General features: G+C 43.1%; 1 protein-coding gene across 5 annotated transcripts in view; it reads left to right on the top strand.

Moving 5' to 3' along the window:
- The window catches only part of CCND3 (cyclin D3), a 91,430-nt gene that overhangs the window by 60,136 nt on the left and 8,421 nt on the right, over positions 1 to 22,873 (top strand). For 4 of the 5 annotated variants that reach the window (XM_063141819.1, XM_063141794.1, XM_063141803.1 and 1 more), the window contains 2 exons: positions 11,904 to 12,119; positions 21,225 to 21,384. In XM_063141819.1, the coding sequence (XP_062997889.1) occupies positions 11,949 to 12,119; positions 21,225 to 21,384 (331 nt within the window). In that variant the 5' untranslated portion in view covers positions 11,904 to 11,948. Of the gene's footprint in view, positions 1 to 8,794; positions 9,186 to 11,903; positions 12,120 to 21,224; positions 21,385 to 22,873 lie in introns of those variants that run through there. The other variant, XM_063141788.1, reaches the window with a different exon arrangement.

Raw genomic sequence — 22,873 nt, 5'->3', positions numbered from 1 at the left:
CAGACCATGTACCGCATTCATACTGCTATATCCTGCTTGGTGTAGCTCCTGCCTTTTATATACCGCTTTCATAGTGCAATATCCTGCTTGGTGTAGATGAGGCCCTGATGTTTAAAATGTGGCTTTTCTGCCTGTATTCTAGAGCACAGATTTTCTTCCTTTGGTCCAAGGACTTGTACTGAGAAAGCTGACTGAGCTAGCTACTTTTGGGGAAACTCTATTCTCACCTTCCTCCGGCAGGAAACAAAACTCCACCTCGCAGCCACGGATATTCCCAGCTGCGTTTTTCAGTACAGATGTTCTCTCTCACCTAAGAATCATAGCCAGGGCAGCTCTTACTGATGTAAGCAAAAATGGAACCAACCGCCTTCCCCCAGCAGCTAGCACAACCTTCCCCAATCTGGTGCCCTTTGGATGTGCTGACTGCAAATGATGGGAGTTGTAGTCCATGACATTTGGAGTACACCAAGTTGGGGAAGACTGAGCTAGAGGAATGCATGTTTGTAAGGAGAAGGCAGGAATCACTATTCCTTGCCTGTGTGTGTGTGTGTTTCTGAATGCAGTTATGGTATCTGAACTTTTCCTTGTAGTGAAGACCAAAGCTTCATCTTGATGAGCATGTGAGGAAAGTGCATTGCTCTTATTCTCTGCTGTATGATGAAATCGGCTCTGTTCTGTTGGTGTTATACAGCAGAGCTGGTTCTCCCTAAAACCCGGATTTTCAGTGCCAAGAGAAACATTCTTCTGGGTGGGGGCAGGAGTAATAGCTCCCACCCCTCCTCCCATTATGCCCACTGTTCTGAGAAGAAGCAAAAATCCCAAGTTATCCAAGGCAGGGTCTGAAGAGAGGATCTGCGCATTTGTGAAGTATATCCTTTATTTTGCTGATGCACAGCTATGCATCTCCAGTTTATAAAAACAGAGATCTGCTATATTCCCTGACAGTTTCCTGGAATGGGGTGAAATGTGGGGGCTGCTCTCCCTATGAGTGTACGTACCCCCACCCCAATTTCACCCCATTAGAGCAAATTGTCAGGGAAGAGCGAAATAAAGGATAAAAGCTCCCTCCATAACTGCGCAGTTTTGGATATAAATTGGTGTTAATTTAACACAGAATCAGAGAAGTTAATTAGCACAACCCTGCCCTCTGCCTGGCTTCCTGGAACCAATCAGGGGTTGCCATCCACCCTGCACCACCCGGGTGCGAGGGCCGTGGTGACCTCACTTTGAGGGGGAAAGTCGAGGTAAATTCCGAGCCCAAGGTAATGTTTAAGGGTTCAGCTCTAGGCAGCTGAACCATGTGCTGTGACAGAATGGAGGAATTGATTTCATTTGAAAACCCTGTCCCATTGTGTCCTGTCACCAAAATTTTCATAATTCTGTACACAAAACCAGGCTGATTTACATCAGTTGGACCATAGCGTTCTTTCTCTTTGAAAGGCAGTTAGCATCCTCCTCCTATTGCATCCTACTTGTGTATTAAGATCTCCAGATGAGGCCCTTGTCCCAGTACAGTCAGTTAGTGAATTGTGCTATGCTTTTACAAAGGAGATAGTATTTTTGTCGTATTGCCCTGACTTTGGAATATCTTCCCTAAGGAAGTCTGACTGGTGCTGACTTTATAGCCTTTTTGGTACCAGGTCAGTATATTTTTTATTTGCCCAGACATTTAAAATTAGTTTTATTGCCTCTGTCTGCATTATAGTTTTATGGTTTTGTTGCCTCGGTATTATTGTTACCTGGAGGATGCTGTGATATGTTGTGTTGTTTTTACTAAATTGTGTTTTTTATTACTGTTCATGGCCCTGGAAACCGTCAGAATGAAGGACAGTCTAGAAATTCTTAAAATAAATACTCATTGGTTGTTTTGACACCTGCCACTCAATCTGGTCAAAGTCTGTCACCTTTATTAATGCTGGTCACTGTTCCTCTCAACACCACATACAAAAATATGATCATTTTGGGTGATTCATCAAAGAAATATATGTTGCTGGTATCCTGAAAGCCTAGAAACTATAATTGCTGCTGGGTTTGCTTCTTTTTTAAAAAAAAAATTCTACAAGAATGTCCTTTTCTAATTGCCAAATTCCGTGCCAAGAAAGCCAGGAAGTTGTTCATCCTTAGTCAACAGTGAACATACCCTTGTTTTCCTAGCATCCTCTCCCTTCCTTCCAAAGTGACATACAGTAAGCTTTTCAGGGTTGTTGGAATCTGTAATTTGCCATCTTGGCCTGATAATGTGGCTTTGGATGCCCTGGTTTTGCTAAATCATCATCTGGAGGGAACAGTCTGTTTTGTAACAACCTTTTTTTCTTCTTTTTTTTCTTTTTGGCTTTCTTTCTGTTCCCCGAAGTGTCACTAGTTTTGCTTCAGAATATTCCAGGCTGAATTTGAGCCAACCCTGGATAAAGTAGGAGAAGACTAGGTTTAGTGTGTGGCCTGAATCTTCAGTTTCAAAATACTTGATCCAGAAAACCTTAAGGAACAAGAATCCAGCACTCTGGTTTCCCAATGTTTGGCTAAGAATACAGCGTATGCCATTTTTCACTGAAAATGTAGAACTTGATGCCTTTGTACAAACCAAACGATGTTGGCATCAAAAAGTGGAATGGAAGGTAACCATAGTTTAAATTCAACAGATTGGTCTGCATTGGTGAACATAGACTTTTTGCTTATGGATTCTTCAAATATTTCATGGCCACAGAGATTGGAAGGTTTTCTGAAACTCAAGAAAAAGCTATTAAAGATGGATTTTTGAATGTGATGTCATCTCCTGAAATTCTCCCTTTTTGATAAAAGGTTCTGTAATGAAGTATGCTTATTTCTGTGGCGTTTTACCTTAGCTAATATTACTTTGAATTTTTACATTTTTTCTATGCTTCTGTTATTAGTTTATTCTCTCATTTTCTCTATAGTTACATGTTAAATACTAAAAATTTCTACTTCCTACTCTGCTATGAAGCTCACTGGGTGACTTTGAGTCAGTGACACACTATCAGCCTAACCTACCTCACAGGGTTGTTATGAGAATAAATTAGAGAAGAAGAGGATCATATAGATTGTTTTAGGCTTCTTGGAGGAAAAGTGGGATGGAAATGCAAGAGGTAAAATAAATATTTCAATGTGTTATGGTACAGATAAGGATCCCTTTCTTATGGAAACCATTTTAGCAGTATCCTTCCGGCAATTGCAGTATATGCTTCAGCCCTGTCTGCCATCCACAGAATAGAGAAAGTCCATACAGGGAGACAGTAATATATATTCCTGTTTCATTTTAACTTAATGGTTTCCTTTGAGATATATTCAGTATATTCTCCTATGAAGGAATTGCCATGTTTAGCCAAAGTAGAAGGGCATTGTTGGCAGTGTGTGTTTGTTTGTGTGTGTATCTGACTGAACCCTGGATAGCATAACAGATGTTATTAGGTCCAGTAAATGCTGCCAGATAGCTTTATTCTTCATACAAGGGAGTTTTGTCATCACAAAAATAAGGATAATATGGACCTATCTGAGGCCCACTGTAATGTACTGGCTTGGCTCTCATGCTATTTAACTGAAGTAATCCGACGTTTTGGAGTGTTTGGTCATCAGTATGCTGATAGCTATTTCACCTTTTCATCCTCACCAGGTGAGGCTGTCAATGTGCTAAATCAGTGTCTGGCTGTGACAATGGACTGGATGAGGGCTAACAATCTGAAACTCAATCCAAACAAAACTGAGATGCTGTTACTGAGTGGTTCTTCTGACCAGATGGAGGGTGTTCAAACTGTTTTAGATGGGGTTGCACTCCCCTTGAAGGGGAGATTCATAGCTTGGGGGTTCTCCAGGAGTCATCTCTATAAGTTAAGGCTCAGGTGGCCTCAGTGACACAAAGTGCTTGCTCTCAGCTTTGACTGGGGCCCCAGCTACACCCTTATTTGGACAGGGATAACTTGGTTTAGTAATCTCTGCTCTGGTATCTCCAAGTTAGATTATTGCAATGAACTCTACATGGGGCTGCCCTTGAAGATTGTTCAGAAACTGCCGCCTGTGAAAAATGCAGCTGCCAGATTGATATCTGGGACTAGAAGGTCTGAGTATATAAGACCAATTCTGGCCCACTTCCATTGGCTGCCTGTATGTTTCCAAGCCTGATTCAATGTACTGGTTTTAATCTATAAAGCCGTACATGTCCTGGGATTACAATACCTGACAGCATGCTTCTCCGGACCTGAATATACCCAGACTCTGTAATCAGTGTCTGGGACCTCCCTCTGAGTGCCACCTCCATGTGAGACTCAGAAGGAGGCATCAAGGGAGAGGACCTTCTCAGTGGTGCCCCCCCCCCCACTATGGAATGGGCTCCCCACTGAGGCCCACATCTTTTCAGTGCCAGGAAAAGACTCCTAGGCATTTAATGGTATCTGATGGGGCGTCTATATCTGCTCGTTTTGAACAGGTCTATTAGGATATATAATGTTTATTTAAATTGCTTTTAGCTGTTTACATTGTTTAAATTTTTTTAGACAGTTTTTATTATGTTGCATTTTCTAATGCTGTTGTATTACAAAACTTAATTGTTGTAAACCGCCCAGAGATCTTTGGATATTGGGTGATACAGAAATAATAACAATAACAACAACAACAACAACAACAACAATAATAATAATAATATATTCTTTTAATCACAAACCCTTCAGTCATCTAAATCTATCATCTTAATTTCCAAGCAACACCTACTCACTGTCCTCTTCTATCTAATTGAGTCAGTAAACGTTTGCATATGAAAGCTGGTACCACAGTAAACCAATTAGTTTCTTAGAATTAGTTGTTATCTAAGGTGTTACATTTAAAAACATATTTTCACGGCTACAAGGGCTATTGTGAAATGTGACCTGTTAACTAGTGGACCACTCCTTGAACAATAGTTTAGCAGCTCCCAAGGGAAGGTGGCATTTGCAATCTATTCATGGTAGAATTAGCTTGGCCATAAGAATCTAGTTAACCAGCTGGTTTTATCTTTCTTATCACAATAGTCATATCAGATAACACTTCTAAAATCTCCATATAGAAAAGTCCTATAAATAGCCATACTTAGGATTTGTATAGCACTTTAGAATGTTCAAAGGGTTTCACATACATTCTCTGTTATCTTATCTTTTTATCATTATCATTTTGTAATGTTGCCCAACTTTATTTTTTCGCATTGTAAAGCAGGGTGGATAGTTGAAAAGAGCCAGAGAGGACAGAGGCTTGTGTAAGGGCCGTCTAGCAAGTTCAAGACTGAGGTAATTATTAAACTTGGCAGCTTAAACTCTTATCTACTATATTTCACCTGGAGTAGAAAGAAAATAGAACTCCTCAGTCAAGAAGACAAGAATTCCTTGCTCAAAGCTAAATAATAAGGGTTAATTTATACCCTTGAACTGAAGAAAGTTTAGGGTTAACCAAGAGTGGATTTTTGTGTGGAATGGGACAACTGTGAGCTCCATTCCATTCTTGTACTAAAATCCCTGGGCTCAGAATTTTTAAAATCTGAAGTGCATGTCTTTTGTACCAGATTCTGGCTGGTGGATCTTGGGGTAACAAAGTAGAGGCTGAAGCCTGCCCATTACACCAAAACTCCTCAAATAATAAAGCAAAAGAAGTTATATTAGACAACTTGTACACAAATACTTATATTAAGTCATTTGTGATCTACCCTGGAAAACACCTGGATAATATTCTTACCACAGGCAATCCAGGTGAGTGGCTAGTATTTATATGCCTGTCCTAGAACTTCCTCTACGACTAAAGGAAAAATGTGTTTAGAATCACTAATGTTGGTTTGAATAGTCTAGCTCTCCACCCAAGGCAGAATAAGAAATCTGAAAAGTCATATTATTAATAATAATAATTTATTTTTTACCCCCACTCTGATTGGATCGAGACGGGGAACAACAATAGTGTGCATTCAACAATTAAGTTTCAAAAAATAAGAGGTGTGGAATCTTGAGGTCACATACTGATCTTATTCAGTGCACTAGGTGGCATATATACAAGGACATTTTGGAGTCAGATTTCTAAAACAGGGCAAATGAGGGGTTTTTTCATTACCTACCAGAAAATATGCAAAATAATTAAAACTGGCCTCCTTACCAGAAGATTGGAAGGCAGACAATGTATTAATGATAGTTTTTTTTAAAAAGGATCGGGGCGGGGGGGGGAAGCGAGGGAATTTCATCTCTTTTGGCTTAACATGGAAAGAATTATTAAAGCTAGAATCATTGAAAACATAGAACAGATGTGGGGAATCTCAGGCTGGGGTCCCAATCCAGCCCTCCAGGGCTCCCCATATGGCCAAAGCCCCTTCATTTGCTCCCATCTCCTTTTCCCCAACCACAGATTGCTTGGTTGTTTCCCTGCTTTTGTTCAGTTTTTCTCCCATATTAAAAGGTTGGAATGCCTTTCCTAAGGCTTAGTTAATGACAGTAAGAGCTAAGCTACAAAATGCTGGTATCTTTTGTATTGTTGCCCTCACCTACCCCTTGAATGCAAAAGCTGAGAGCTTCTCCGAAATCGAATTCAACCCTGGGGGTGAAAGAAGTTCCCTGCTTATGACATAGAACAAGGTTTGCTGAGGGAGAACCCACATGACTTCTTGCAAAGGAAAAACCTACCATCAGTCACCTTTAGAATTCTTTTGTGTGTCAACATTCTTTTGAGCATTTTTATATGGATCCTTTTTTAAAAATCCAAAATCTGCATTTTGCGATATCTTTATTAGGACCGATCAAAACGCCACAAAAGATTGTGCTAGTTGATACAAAAGCCAAAAAAAGAAGGAACCCCAAGGAGGAAGCCAAAAAAAGCCAGAGGCAAAAGGGTGAAAAAGGAGATGTGGCTTATTAAAAATTACCGTGTTTTGGATCCTAAGGTCCTTCCTCAATGTAATTGTTATCTCACTTTTGTTTGAATTATATCTCCCTGTCTACCTTCTCCACACCATGCATAATTTGTACATCATTAGCATGTCTTCCCTCAGCCTCATCCCCTCCCCCCTGCAAGCTAAACAATCCCAGCTGTTGTAACCTTCCCTCATAGGGGAGATACTCCAGCCCCTTGATCATTTTAGTTGCTCTTTTCTGCACTTTTTCCAGCAATAATATATATATATATATATATATATATATATATATATATATATGTGTGTGTGTGTGGTGACCAGAACTGTAGACACGATTCTAAGTGTGGTTGCACCATAGATTTGTATAAAGGCAGTATGATGCTGGCAGTTTTATTCTCAATTCCTTTTCTTATAATGCCTAACATGGAGTTTGCTTTCTTGACAGCGGCCACATACTGGGTTGATGTTTTCATCAAGCTGTCCACCACAATCCCAAATTCTCTTTCTTGTTCGGTCACCACCAGCTCAGATCCCACCAGGTTATACTTGAAGTTGGGATTTTTTGCCCCAACGTGCATCACTTTACACTTGCTTACATTGAACTGCATCTGCCATTTGGATGCCCACTCTCCCAGCTGGGAGAGATCCTTTTAGAGCTCCTGACAATCCTCTTTTGTTTTTACCACCTTAAATAATTTGGCGTCATCGGCAAACTTGGCCACTTCACTGCTCACTCCTAGTTCCAGATCATTTATGAACAAGTTGAAAAGAATTGGCCCCAATACAGATCCCTGAATATATACAGATATATTCTCCGTCCATTGGGAGAATATATATCATATATATCAATAGCAATCTCAATTTGCTTGTTCAGATACAGCTAAAATAGCACCATTCATGCGCAAGGAGGAGGTATCAGTAGGCTTGGGAGAACCCCAAGTTATGCAGAAATACATAAAAAACCCTCTCAAGGCTGAACTCTTCCTCCCCCTCCATCAGGGTTGAGCATGCTCAGTGTGCATAGAATTCTGACTGCTGAGAAGTGAGGGGAGGACACAAAAAAGCAGGAAGTGGGGGAGAGGTAATGGAATGGCTGGAAACCTGAACACTGCAGCATTTTGTTGCAGGTTCCCCTTTGTTCCCTGTTTCCGTCGTTGAGGCACGAGTGCTGCTGCTTATCTAGCCAAAATGGCACTAACCACTTACAAAAGGGAGGTATTAGTAGATAGAGGGGAACCCCAAGGTGTACAGAGTAAGGGGAACCCAAAAAGCTCGTGAGCAACTATGAGGGAGAAGGGAAAACCGAGGAAGGGCATGGTTGACTATCTGGAACAGGTAACAGGAGCGCTGCACAATCCAACATTTTGTAGCAGGGCCCACTTGCAATGGCCCACTCGTGTGTTTGTGAACCATTCTTGTGAACAAGGGTGGGTGGAGGTGATCTTTCAATCAGGGACCCTTTGGCAGGGCTGCTGCGTCTTGCAGGGATAGTTTCCACTCATCATGCCCAAGCGATGGTCCTTTTTCCTCTGCAAGTCCCCCGCGCTGCGCGATGCTCTCGTGGTCTACCACGTCCATTACTCGTGAGGAGGATATAGCATGAGGAGCAAGAAGAGATCCTGAGAGGGCCCGACTGGCATACCAGGGCCTCTGCCGCAAAGAACATTCTGGTAGGGAAAAGCGTGCAGGGGTGGAGTGGCAAGGAATTCTCCTCCCCTATGACGGCAGCTGCCTCGCGTGGCCTACAAAGGGGCACCAGCCAGGCGCGAGAGAAGACCGCACCTCCTCCTCCCACCTTCCCTCCTAGGGGAGGAGGATCTGGGGCCCGGCTCCACCTCTCCGAAGGTCTCGTTGCTGTACATGCATTAGTGTCAGTGCTGCCGGGAGGTCGGAGGCGTCTCGCAGGGGGAGGGGAGGTTGGCTGGGCTGGGCTCGGCGCTGCTGCTGCTGCTGCTGCTCGATCGAGCCTGCTCCCGGGCAGTGAGTGCAGGAGAATCCTCCCCTCCCTCTCGCCGCCCGCCCGCCTGCCTTCCCGTCCTTCCCTGCCTCCCAACTCCCCGCGAGCACAGAGAGACCATCCCCTCGTTGCAATCCAGCCCGCTCTTCCATTCCCATCCCCGGATCCGGACACATGGAACTGCTGTGCGTGGAGGGGGTGATCCGGGCGAAGCGCGATCCGCAGTTGTTAAAGGACCGGCGGGTGCTGCAGAATCTACTCAGCCAGGAAGAGCGCTACAGCCCGCGGGTCTCCTATTTCCAGTGCGTGCAGAAGGAGATCCAGCCCTATATGCGGAAGATGTTGGCTTTCTGGATGTTGGAGGTCTGTGTGCCGGCCGGAGTTCCGCTCCCCCACCCATCCCTTCCTTCCTCCTCCTCTCGGGCTCAGAGCCCAGCTAGCAAAGCCCTCTCCCGGCTCCCCATCATAAATCTTAAAATAATCATTAAAAATCCCAACTGTGTTTACTCGAAAACAAGCCTCATGCGTTTCAGTGGGGCTTACTCCCAGGTAAGGATGTTAGGGTTACAGCCGTCGTGCATCCTGGCGCATGTTTACACAGAAGTAAATGCTGTTGAGTTCAATGGAATTTACTCCCAGGCGAGTGTGCATAGGATTGAGGCCTTGGAATAGTTTTGATGTGGCGGGAGAGCCGTGCTTAAGTTCAATTGTGGGGCAGGGCGGGGGATTCCACCTCTCTTGGAAAAAAAGAGGGTATTTTGGAGCAGTAGCGGGGTGGGACTATGCCAAGTTTTCTGCAGGGATCGATGCTTATTAAAACTGGCCAAATCTGTGTGCTCGGGGAGGAGTTGCGGGAAGTCATGATGTGGGTGGGAAGGAAAATATTGAAGATGTAAAAAGAGGCCTCCGATGGTCCCTTCCAGTTTTGCCTTCCCCGTGTAGGGGCAGCTGAAAAGCACCGTATTGGTCCTGTGCCAAGAAAAAGATCCTTCTTTAGGCAACGTGCACCCCCTTTTTGGGGGCAATGTGTAATGTAGCCTCTAGAGGTCCCCGGTCACTAGTCCTGTCGGTGCCGCAAGAGCGAAGGACTGATTAATGTAATCGCAAATTTTCAAATCTCCAGTGCAAGGTGAAAGGGAGAAAATAACTAAAGGGGGAAAAGAAAACTTTGCTCTCTACTTTAACAAAAAAGGATGGGGTGGGGGAATGCATTGGATCAAACATAAAAATAAGACAAAGGTTTTCTCTGCAGGTCAAACAAATATTGTGGGATTTTCATCAAAATGGAACTGAAGTAAGGTTGCTCTCTTTATTCAGGCTGGACTACCCAGTTTAAAAAAGCTGCATAAAAGGCAGAAATTCAACAGGCAACGCATTTTCAAACTTGGGAGTCGAAGTAATGGAGAGAGCTCCACTTGTTGAATTTCTGCCTATGGGAAACAGGGTGGTAGACTAAGGCTGCAATTCTATACACATTTACTTGAAAGTAAAACCATGGAAGTCAACAGCACTTGCTTCTGAGTAAGCATGTACTTCTTTTACACTCTTCATGGACAGGAGCTCTTCTTGTGCCTGTCTTGCAGTTGGTAAAATGGTATGTTTGGGAGACAAATGCTGTATGAATTCAGATAATTGTTTTTCCCCCCTAAATGATATCTTGAAAAAACATCTCGGCCACTTTCCCCAGAGAATGTGCATCATGCTGTCAATCTGTATAGGCTAATAAATTCAGGCTTGTAAAGAGCCACTTGCCCGATCACCTGCAACAGGGGGAAAAAAGCGCTCATAAGTGGAAGAGAGTTGATCCCCCTTCCTGCCCTTTTCTACAGCAGGTGGACTAGTAAGAGTTGTTCTTCTAAGTTCTGTGGATTAATTGGCAAGAGTCGGTTGATTTCTTAAATATATATAGATATAAAACTGACCTATTGAAACTAATATCAAGACCTTAAAACAGAAAATCCAAGTGGTAGCAAAACCATACAAAAACTGCCCAGTTGGAAAGCTGTGTAATGAAGAATGAGTTCCTTGAAAAAGGAGAAATCTAGTGCTTTAATTACTAAGCTGAATTCGATATGGGCAGCATCTCGGTAACCTAGTCTAGTCAGTGGTCAGGATGAGGGACTGGAAGTCGGGGCTTTTTTTGGTTCCACAAATGATTCTTGGTTAATACTGTCATCATTTGATGGTTTCCTCTGTGCAAGCACCATTCATTTCAATGGAGTTTGCATTGGCACAGGTTTTTGAGGGTTGAGCTCATAATGTTCTGTAGTCAAAGGGATAAGATGATGTTGAGTGGTTGGGCTCTTACTCATTGTGCATGACACACAGGAGCAGAATTTTCAAAACCAACAACTGATTCTCTATTCCAAATCTGAAACATCTCTGGTGCAATTACAGTGAATGCTGACTGAAAAAAGACTTCTGCCCTGAATACATGAATGAATGGGATCTGAGGGTGCTCAATGCCTCTGAAATTTAAATGGCTCAGTTATTGTTTTACTGGTCTTCTTTGTGAATGCTCTTAGCACCCTTGAGTGCTACTTTCTTTAGAGGTTGGGTGGGGTATAAATTATTCAATTAAATAAATAGGCTTACAAAGTTGGCCTGTTATTATAGCCATTTTACAGAAATGCTTCACTGTCTCCTCAAGAAAAAGGAAGAGGTAAAATCTAAAACATGCAACCAAAGAGTTCTGCAACATTATATTCAAAGAGTAATACCATGGTTTTGTATATGTTTAACATCGAGATTGCCTGATAGAAAATGCTGTGTCTGTGATTCCTTCTCTTGTCCTGATCATCGTAATATCTGAGTATCTGTGGATTGACTTTTATGTCTTTTTACAGCCCCCAATGAAGAAGGGAGCTGTTTCCATTTTACAGATAAGGAAATGTGGCTCAGTGACCTAACCAAGTTTGCAGAAGGACCAGGGGATTGTACCTTCAGAACCCCCATTTAATACCTTAATCTCCATGCCTTCCTTCATCTTTACAGAAGTGCAAAAGCACTTTGATAATGACTATGTAGACAAGAGCGGCTGCCCTATTCATAAACATTCTCTCCTTGGTTGTTTTTGGTCAGGTTTGTGAGGAGCAGAAGTGTGAAGAAGAGGTGTTCCCCTTGGCTATGAATTATGTGGATCGCTACCTGTCATGTGTCCCCACTCGCAAAAATCACTTGCAGCTTCTGGGAGCCGTTTGCATGCTCCTGGCCTCCAAGCTGCGAGAGACCACACCTTTAACTGTGCAAAAGCTCTGCATTTATACAGACAATTCTATCACACCATGTGAAGTTTGGGTAAGCTGATTTCCTCTTTTCAGTTATAAGATTCCTACAGATCTGTTTTCACTGCCACTTAATAATGGATTGGCCCTGTAGTTGCTTCTTCTTGTGCATCATATGTTTCTCTTCTCCTGCTACACCTGAGTAGACATTATACCTTTTTGTATCAAGTCTTTCTTCTGCCCCTCACTGCAATAACTCAGTTGTTCATAAATGATCTGGAGCAGTGAGGTGATTGGATTGCTGACAACACCATATTATTTAGGGTTGATTAAAAAACGAGGGAGGAGAAAACAGTAAAGAGATCCCAAAGAATCTCTCCAGACTGGGGGAATTGGCATTAATATGGTAACTGGAGTTCAGTGATGCACATTGGGGACAAAATCATTCTAACTTCACATATATGTTGATGGAGTCTGACATGGCAGTGACTGACCTGGAAAGGGATCTTCGGTTGTGGTGGACAGTTTGATGAAAATGTTGACCCAGTGTACAGCCACTGAAAAGGGCAATTTCCAAGTGGGAAAGGAATAGAAAATAAAACCGCCAGTAGCATAATGTCTTTATATAAATCTGATGGTGCATCTGCACTTGGGCTACAACTACAATGTACAGTTTTTGTCATTGTACCACAAAAAGGATGTTATAGAGCTAGAGAACATGCAGAGAAGGGCAACCCAAATGACCAAGAAACTGGAGTAACATTTACTATGTTGGGGCTTTTTAGCTTTAGAAAAAAATGTGAATAAGGGGGACATGATAGGAGGGTATAAAATTATGCATAGTGTAGACACTAGAACACAGGGTCATCGAGTAAAGTTGAATGGTGGGACTTTCAGAGAGATAAAAGGAAGTACTTCTTCACACAACATATCATTAAACTGTGAAATTCATTACCAAAGATGTGATGGTTATCCTCTTGGACAGCTTTAAAAATGGGAATAGACAAATTCATAGAGGACACAGCTATCAGTAGTTACCAGTCATGATAGCTATGTATTACCTCTAGTATTGAAGGCAGGATGTCTCTCTGTGGCCCCGTTCAGACAACATGCTAAACCATGCTTCTTAACCACAAAATGGTTAATGAAATGCATTAAGGTTAATGCATTCCGTTAACCCTTTCGTGGTTAAGCAACATGGTTTAGCATGTTGTCTGAACGGGGCCTGTATCAGTTTTGGGGAAACACCACTGAGAGAGGGCTACTGTGCTCATGTCCTGCTTGTAGTCTTGCCATAGGCATCAGGTTGACCACTGTGCAAACAATTCTGGACTAGGTAGGCCTTCGGTCTGATCCAGCATACATGTTTTTACTTTTGTGCACTCAATTCCATTGGAATTTAGTTTAATCCTGTTTATCCAATTTTGTTCCCGACACACAACTTCTGTTGGAAGAAAGCTGCTTCTTTCTCATACTCCCTTGCAGTGAATAAAGAATTATGCAGGATGCAGTATTTGAAGAAGACACGCTAGCTAACCATTTCTGTTTCAGGCAGAATAAGTTACTCTGAATCCAAGAAATGATTGCACTTTCTCTTTGATGTTGGCTGCCTGGAATGTTTGGATTTTGCAGATGTAGCAAAATCTGATTTAGAACTGAACTGATTTAGGCTGAAGCACAAACATAGTAGTATGGTCATTTCCTATAGAAGTTCCAGTTGTAAAAGCAGCAGAATACAACATAGGCATAAACTCACCCAACAGATAAGGGTACTTCTCACTTAGAGCTGCCATAGCTATGGGAAGCTGCTCCTCTGTTTTCCCTTAGGACGTGGTCATATGCTGTGGTTCATGGTCTGATAGCAAGTAGTTTCTCTACCAGTAGGCAAGTCATATGTTAATCAGACTAAACTAAAATTTGCAGCCAATCGGTGGTGCATCAATAGATCCAAGCACTTAAGTCACAGTCATTGTCTCGCACTACACTTTTCAGGGGTAGTCTGAGCTGGAAGTATTCAGAGGAGGGCAACAAGGATGATCAGCAGTCTGGAAACAAAGCCCTATGAGGAGAGACAAAGAACTGGGCATGTTTAGCCTTGAGAAGAGAAGGCTGAGGGGAAACATAGATCCTGGCTGGACTTATCAAGAAAAACTTCCTGATCATTAGATCAGTACGACAATGGAACCAGTTACCTAGGAAGGTCGTGGGCTCTCCCACACTAGAGGCATTCTGGAGGCAGCTGGATAGCCATCTGTCAGGGATGCTTTAAGGCAGATTCCTGCAATGAGCAGAGGGTTGGACTCAATGGCCTCATAGGCCCCTTCCAACTCTACAATTCTATGATTCTGTGATCATTTTAATGGTAGGGTTCCTTTTTATCCACAAATCTTAATATGGACATAATACATATTCCGAAAGTGTGCAATAAAGAGGAGATTCCAGAGGTTCCGTCTGCTGTATTTTCATTGGACCTTCTGGCTAAAGCTTTTGATTAGATGTGGTAGATTCCTAGAGACCAAAAGCCTCGTGTTTACTCAAAAATAAGTCCCATTGTGCCAGTTCATATATCTCATGAAGCCATTGTGGGTTAACCTATGAGGCTCTAAGATGTATGCTGGCTGCCATTTTGAATATGTAATGTCGTGTGAACTTGGGCATTGTGGGTTAAACAACCCTTGGATAACCCTAGAACAGAATTGTTTAAGCCTCATATAAACCACTGTATCTGGGTTCACATGACACATCTATCTCTTTACCTTTCTGCTGGTATTTGGCAAAGCCATCAACTTTGCCCCAAAGCTGTTACCCAAGACCAGTGTCTTTTAAGTGGATGGTGCTATCAGGGTACAGACAACACTAGGATCATGAGCAGAGATGCAGGAGTGATGTGATGGGGAAGAAACAGACACTAATATCCCCATATCAGATCTGGAAAATGAACTTTGGGAGTACTGAGGTTTACTCAGGCTGTTTTTCAGGACAGTGAGAAAATGAAACCTTGGCATTTAAAACAAACCCATTTTGGGAGAGGAAAGTTGTGTCTTCCCTTTGAGAAGCTGCTGCAGAGCAATTCTCCTCCAGAAGAGTACAACCAGCTCATGTCAGCAGGATGGTTGATTTCAATCAAGGGAATTTAAACCACCAGAGCAAAGGGGCTGATTTAAGTAGCTGATTTAAACCACGCCTCCAACTTTCTAATTCATATTCTAATTTGTGGATAAAAAGGAACCCTGCCATTAAAATCTTTCCTGAACAATTATGTATTCTGACTGGTTGGTGTAAGAAGTAAATGATTAATTCTTAAATTAATATGCTTACAACTAAATAGGACTCCTATACTATGCATAATCTGAAACCTCCGGTTATGTTTTTTTCACTACAGAAGTTATATATTTATAGTTTAGCAATTGTGAAATTCAAGATTTCTATTTGGTTCTCTCTGTGCATGTGTAAGGACCCCAAGCAAGACTATTTACTTGAAGACCCAAGTGCACAGAATTTTCCAGAAGCAAAGGCTATTAGTTATGGAGCAGGACAGTGCTTTTGGGAAGTATATGTCCATTAGAGGGAAGTAAATCTCCATCAGTGCCATCTTATGGGTGTGGTTGGGGGAGGTGAAGTGCCAGAACTTCTGCTGCTTCCCAAGCCTTGATTACTCATGCTAACCTGATTACTTTTCTTTTCTCCCCTGGTAGTCGGCAGTAAATGTTTAAAATCCCCCTCCAACCATTGAAATCCACCTATTGAAACAGCTTAACTTACATCAGCCCAGGCTTGGACAGCTGAGGCACCCAATACTGGAGCTCCTTCTGGGGAGCAGAGGGACTTTGAATCCAGTGGATCCAAAGCCACCTCCATCCTACGCCCAGAATAGGCCATTTCAAGACCTAAATGCCTGGGAAAAGACTTGACCTGGTGCTGAAAAGCTATCAATGTTGGTACCAGGTGAGCCTCATTGGGGAGATCATTCCATAATTGTGGGGCCACCACTGAGAAGGCCCTCTCCCTTGTTGCCGTCTTCTGAGGCTCCCTTATAGTAGGCACCTGGAGGAGGATTCATTCTACAATAAATAATGTTTGATCTCTAGAGTTTTATTTTTTTACTTAGAAAAACAAATTTTAGCTTGATATAAAATACTGATTTTTATCTACTCTGTTAGCATACCAAAAAATGTTTCAACGAGGTCGTTCTAGAGTTTAGACCAAAACCAGGTTGATCACCATGTGGCTGGAATTTTTTGAAAGTAGGTCAGTGCATTTATCTCCAAATGACCCTTTCTCTGAGAGTGGGAGATGAAGCACAGTATGTGGGTAGAGGGAACAGAGAGATGAAGTCAAGAGTAGTCATCATTTTTCTTAATGCAAATGCAAACAGGGGAATTCCCTTTACTTCCATGCACCTTCCTTTTTGGCACATGCAAGGTGGCTACTGCTTTGCTTGCATAGAAAACATTGCTGGGTTTTACTAAGTATTCATGAGGTGCTGGTTTTGACCAGGGTGGGGAAAGCATTTGTCTATAAAGAAAGTTAGTCATCTTCATTTGCAAGGCACTTTGGTTTGCTCTGAATTGAAAGGTATCCTTGTCTGTACCTGTACTCCTAATGTTTTAGGATTTGCCATGCAAGCAGTTCTTGCTGTCTTGTGTAGACCCCTGGAATTCATCTTGAAATCAGACTGGATAGTGGTCCTTGATGCTGTTCTGTACCTATACAGAGAGGAGGGACACTGCAGAGGCCTCAGGGAGCTCCCTACAACCATTGCTGGGTGCAACCATTTTCCTGCTCATTAGGAAGTACAGAGCAGGAAAAGAATATCAAAAGAGTGAGAAGGTCCCTCTGAACTGGGCTTCCTTCCACCTGAGCTAGGGGTCCACAGTGGCCAATAGCCGGAATCAATGTTTACAGCTTGACCCATCTCTTCCTATTGAAGAGGTATTTGCAGTGACCGTGTTTCTTGCTGGCTGCCTCTAGGACGAAGAAGGAAAAAGGGGTGGGAGGGTATCGTTGCCTGAAGGCACCAAACATGTTACGAAGTGGCTCACCCACATAAGTTGAACTAAAACCACTGTGTGTTGTTTGGAGTGGAAGAAACTAAAGACGAAGCCATGGGTAAAGTAGCCAGGAGGCTCAGATGGGAATGTCAGTTTTCCCCTTGATCCCAGAGCTGCACTTGAGACACTCTCTGGCCCTTTGACTGGAGGACTATGGAATGATTCCCATTTTTCTCTTGGAAGATCTCCAGTGCTAAGAAGGGTCAATAGCTCCCTTGGGTACTGCTGGGCGGCATCTGTCTCTGGGATTGAGAGTGTTAATGCTTCACTTACACAACCGCAGAGAGCTGCTACTTCCCTCCTGTGTGCTAATAATGTCCCATGCTCCTTTCACAACCGGCCAGTGAGAGTGATCCAGGGAGAGGAAGGAGAAAGCGTCTTCATCTACGGACTGGACAATGGCTACATCCTGGCGACTTATCAGGATATAGCATCGCGCCAGCTCCTCGGCAGCTTCTGGAAGGAAAGCTGCCTCACTTTCCCAGCAGGTCAATTTCCTCTTGCAGAAGAGGATGCCTGCTTGACACCAGCTCAGCCCTCAAAATCATGATGAAGTTATTCTTAGTAGAAGGAAATGATGCAACAAGGAATTTATCCACTTGAAGGAAGCTGGGTTTCCGTCCACGGGTATTATCTAAGCTGCCTTGCGCTTCATTCATTCAGCCAAATTGCTGCATGCACATTTAGCTGCAAGGATGGCTAGAGAGCATTTAGTGTCAACAGGTCACAAGGTCTTCAGCTTGACGGGATCTGCTTTCAGAGTTCATTCATTAACCATCTGGCCTGCCCAACACTTCGGATTATTGTTATTTAAGACGCACCACACAGCTCCGTAGATATTGGGGAACTTTTTTTGCATAGACCCTCAGCACTACGTCACTCTAAACGGCCTAGGGAGCAATCAGACTTGCCCAATATTCCTAGGGTGACCATATGAAAAGGAGGACAAGGCTCCTGTATCCTTAACAGTTGCATAGAAAAGGGAATTTCAGCAGGTGTCATTTGTATGCATGCAGCACCTGATGAAATTCCCTCTCCATCCCAACAGTTAAAGCTGCAGGAGCTAAAAGGGCAGGGCTCCTGCAGTTTTAACTGTTGTGATGAAGAGGGAATGTCATCAGGTGCTGCATGCATACAAATGACACCTGCTGAAATTCCCTTTTCTATGCAACTGTTAAAGATACAGGAGCCCTGTCCTTGTTTTCATATGGTCAACCTAAATATTCCACATTCTTTTGGAGAGCTGTCAGGTGCTTACTGGTTCTGTATAAACTGGCCCTGGACATGAGATGGTAGAATGGGCTGTTCCACTTTTCACTGCAATGTGGAGCAGTGATGTGTATGCCATGTTTTTGAATGCTCCCCTGTGTAAAACACTCCCTGCAAATAGAAAACCAGCATAACAGTGAGAGAAGCCTGACTTAGAATCTTTCCCCTTATATCCTAGTTTCTTTTTACTTGTGAGGAATAATTTTATGAGGGAGCATTAAAAAATGGCATCTCCCATCTGCAGCCTGAAGTGATGCATGTGTAGACCAGGCCTCAGTTTCTTAAGGGTATCTGCTATACACACATGCTGTTTCTACCTGGTATAGTGACTGTGAATATGAAATTGTTTCAGTTTTCATTGAAGATTGAAGGACTGTGACACCTTGAGCTTTCATCTCACAAAAGAATCAACAGTGCACATTTAACTGAAGTTTCCTACTTGCAAAATGGACTCCTTTCCTCCCGCTCATTTTAATATCTACATCTGTTTCTGAGTGGGCTGGGTAGCTAAACTGTATCTGTGACAGTTGTCCTACCTTTGATTTTGCTGTCAGTTAGATACATGGATATGTTGATTTTTATGTGAAGAGGGAGTTGTTTCCATAAAGTAGCACACTGTAAAGTTGCACTATTAGAGCGTCTCTGGGGCATGTTCAGAATGAGAACTTTAAACCCTAATGAATCTAAGGCCCTTTTTACATCATTGTTTCCCCCCAGGCTTGTCCCTGTGCATCTAAATGATGCACAGGGAATCCCAGGGATGATGATGATGATGATGATTTATTTATATAGCACCATTAATGTACATGGTGCTGTACAGAGTAAAACAATATTTATTTATTTATTACATTTTTATACCGCCCAATAGCCGAAGCTCTCAAATTAAATCCACAAAAACATCCAAAATAGCAAGACCCTGCCGAATTTCCCAGTTTTTCTGCTTTCCTGGGACCATCCCGGGATTGCGGGAGATGTGTGGTCGCCTGCCCCTGCTTCATTCCGCTTCCTCGCGAGTAAATGCAAGGAGGTGGGAAATGGGCACAGGGCATGGAGCTCTTTGGGTGCTCCGTGCCCATGGGGGTGGGGGGAGCAGGGGTGGGTGTTGTTGTTGTTTTTAAAAAAATTATTGCATCTCCCCTATTTATTTATATTTAAATGGCAGGCGTGACATCCCTCCTTCCTCCTAAGATGTCACGCACCATGTGTGGATCCAGGGTGAGGATCTCGCTAGCAGAATATCACGAGATCCTCCCCCCTCCCTCCCGGAAGGCCGGGAGGTGTAGAAAGGGCCTAAGAGTCTTCTCTCTGACCTAGTGCTGCCAAAGCCGGTATAGAAGCTACTTCCTACTTCACCTTGAGCACTGGTCACACACCAGACCAGGAATCTGAAGCCAAAATGGATCTTATAGGTGATAAATGTAAGCCAGTAATTGCATTCAAATGTAAGCCAGTAGTTGCAGTAAGTTGCATTACTGAAAGGAAAGTAAGAGTTTAGGGGAATGAAATTGCTTATAAAAGATACCTTAATGGCTAAATTCTTGTGCATTAAAGAACCTGGGAAAATCAAGGGTAGACAAGTTTAGTATATTGTGGGATCTTGCAGTATGCAGCCAAGAAATGCCCAATTTCTCTTTTAAGTCTCCTGAGTTCCAATAGCAGATTGGCATTTAAGCACAAACTCTCTTCCATGAGAGTATCACAAGGGCAAGGAAAGATGTGAATGCAGAATGCAATAATTTCTCTCTTAATCAGATTTCGTGCCTAATCCTCACATATCAATTGAACTTGGGGAATTGGAGTTGCTGGAAGAAGGCGCTGGGGGAAAAGATGGGACGGCCCTTTCAGGTCAAGGAGGAACTTCTGAAGCTTTGGGCTACACCCAACCTGATGCATTCCAGATGTTTTTAGACGACAATTCCCATCATCCCTGACCAGTGGCCATGCAGGCTGGGGCTATGAGTTGTAGTCCGAAACATCTGGAGGGCACCCCATAGGGGAAAGATGTGCTAGATTTTTAAAAATAAAAACGCACACACCACACCTTGCATCATGGAGTCTGTGCTAAGAATTGGCTGTTTATGGAAAATGCTGGTCTAGATTACAGTTTGCTTTTGGCAAATGGATCATGTAAAAGCTTCATCACAGGTTGAGAATTCCATAGTTCAGTCCACTTTAGAAAACGTCCAGCAGTGTGTCCCCTTGTGACTTTATTGTGTAGTTCAGATTTTGCCCAACCTGGTGCTCTTTAGATATGTTGGACTACAACTCCCATGACCCCCAGCCACTGACCATGTTGGCTGGGGCTTATGTCGGGATGCCCAAAGCACTTGAGAGCACCAGGTTGGGAGATGTAGATACCCTATCAGTGGTGAATGTAGATCTTGTAGAGCTCTGCTTTCTACTTTCCTCTGCACAATATTTACCAGGGAGGCAGAAGGGAAGGATGCACAAGGCTTGCTTTCCTCCATCAAGACCAATACAGTCCCAAGAGTGGCGGGATTGTGTAAACTCTCTGATCTCCTAGAAAGAGGGTTTTGGGGATGCTAGCACATTCCACATGAAAGCCTGACCTGCAGTTCTGTTGGGCTGAGAGAACCCCATATTCATCAGTTCACAAGAAGACCCCACCCAGGCAGAACGCCAATTTCCCTGCTGATTGGCTGTTGTAACCTTTTGCTGGGACGTTTTATTTCTTTTATTTATTTATTTATTCTATACCATCCAATAGCTGGAGCTCTTCAGCGTATGAAGTATGCTGTATGTCTGTATAGCATCATGGATCTTGCTGGTTTACTTTGTGATGTCTGGTTGCAAAGGCCTGCTCTGTTTTGCATAATACGCTTTTTTTCTCTTTTCAGGACTGGGAGTGTTTAGTCTTAGAGAAACTAAAATGGGACCTCGTGTCGGTAATAGCAAATGACTTCCTGGATCATATTCTCCAGCGGCTGCCACTTCCCCAACCTAAGGTGGACTTGGTGAAGAAACACGCACAGACATTTATTGCATTGTGTGCTACAGGTATAGTTTGTGTTGCAAAATATACCCTTCTCTGGAAAGATGGAGCAGTAGTTAAGTTAACAGGGCTGAAAAGAAGCAGACATTGGTTTTAATTTGTAGCTGTGCTAAACAAATTCTCAGTGTTACCTTAGACCAGCTTTCCCCAACCTGGGACCCCTCCAGATGAGTTGGGTTGAAGCTCGCAATATCTCCAGTCAGCATGACCATGGGCCATGTTGGCTGGGGTTGATGAGAGTTGTATTCCAAATTATCGGGAGGGCACCAGGTTGGAGAAGGATGCCTAGGGGTCTCATGTTTCAAAGAGACGTAACTTCTGAGCTTTGGTTTCTGTGCCTGAAAGGCAAGGGTGATGTATATTACGATGACTGTGTTAGGCTAAATGCACCGCTGTTTATCAAAATTCTCAGTTGGAAGATGACCTACAGTAGCTGCAAAAATGTTACTTTGCATAGTAAGGACAAGTCTAGTCCAGGTGCTCTGCTCACAGAAGCTTGGCAGAGGCTTTTGCTGAAGTTATTGCTGGCGAACTGCTCAGATTTTCTCTCTTGAAGTTCTGTTGGGCTGAGAGAACCTTTACAACACTTTGCAAAGTCCTTTCTTCCCTCTGCCTTCTGTCGAATTCGGATAGAAGGCATCGGCTCCCCAAACAGTCATGTCCTATTGGCCATTTGAAATGGGCATCAGTTCACTCTTGAGTTCTTCCTGTAGCCGTGGAGTGGATCCACGTGCAGTGTTAATGCTGCTTTGCCACCAGTAACATGCCACTGAACAGTTTTTTGTGTGGCCTTGTTTTAACTGGCAGGCTACCCCATAAGTAATGAAATGTTACCCATAGGTAATGAAATGTTGGACAGGTTTCATATGCCTTTCCAGCTGTGTTTCAGTGCTGTGCTAGTTTCAAGGATCATGGAGAGGAAGCACTTTGTAGCTGCTGAGCAACTGTAGGATGTGTTCTCCATTCACTTCTGTAGGATGTGTTCTCAGTCCACCTAGAAGTAAATAGAGAATGCATCATGCAGTAACGCTTTCCCTTTCCCTTCCCCTGCAGCTGGAAGAACAGTCAATTACTAAAGACTGATGCATGGTAGTGTAAACAGCACACCTGCAGGAAGCAGTGGCAGAACTATTAGTAGGATGCACTGGGTTTCTTTTAAGCCCAGTGTTTCCAACATACGCCTGTCCCCACTCTGCATTCTACTCCTGGAAAAGAGGCTTTTATCATTTCCTTGCAAAACTACATAAGCTAATGGACTGTGTGCTTTTAAGATACTGAGTAAAGTTCCTAAATTCCTAAACTAACTAGATAGCTTATGAGCTCAATTCAGGGAGCTGTTTTCAATTCTTAAAGCACTTCACAGCCTGGTACCAACATACTTATTGGGCAGTCTTCTTCATATATTTCCCCCTGCATATTAAAACAATGTTGGGGCCCTTCTTCATGTTCCGTCATTCCATCAAGACAAGTAAGGAGCAGGATGTTTTTAGTGGT

This window comes from Elgaria multicarinata, chromosome 1 (genome assembly GCF_023053635.1).
Source record: "Elgaria multicarinata webbii isolate HBS135686 ecotype San Diego chromosome 1, rElgMul1.1.pri, whole genome shotgun sequence".
NCBI classification, from domain to species: Eukaryota; Metazoa; Chordata; class Lepidosauria; order Squamata; family Anguidae; genus Elgaria; species Elgaria multicarinata.
Note: the sequence above shows the minus strand (reverse complement) of the source record. Positions and strands in the feature narration are given on the sequence as shown.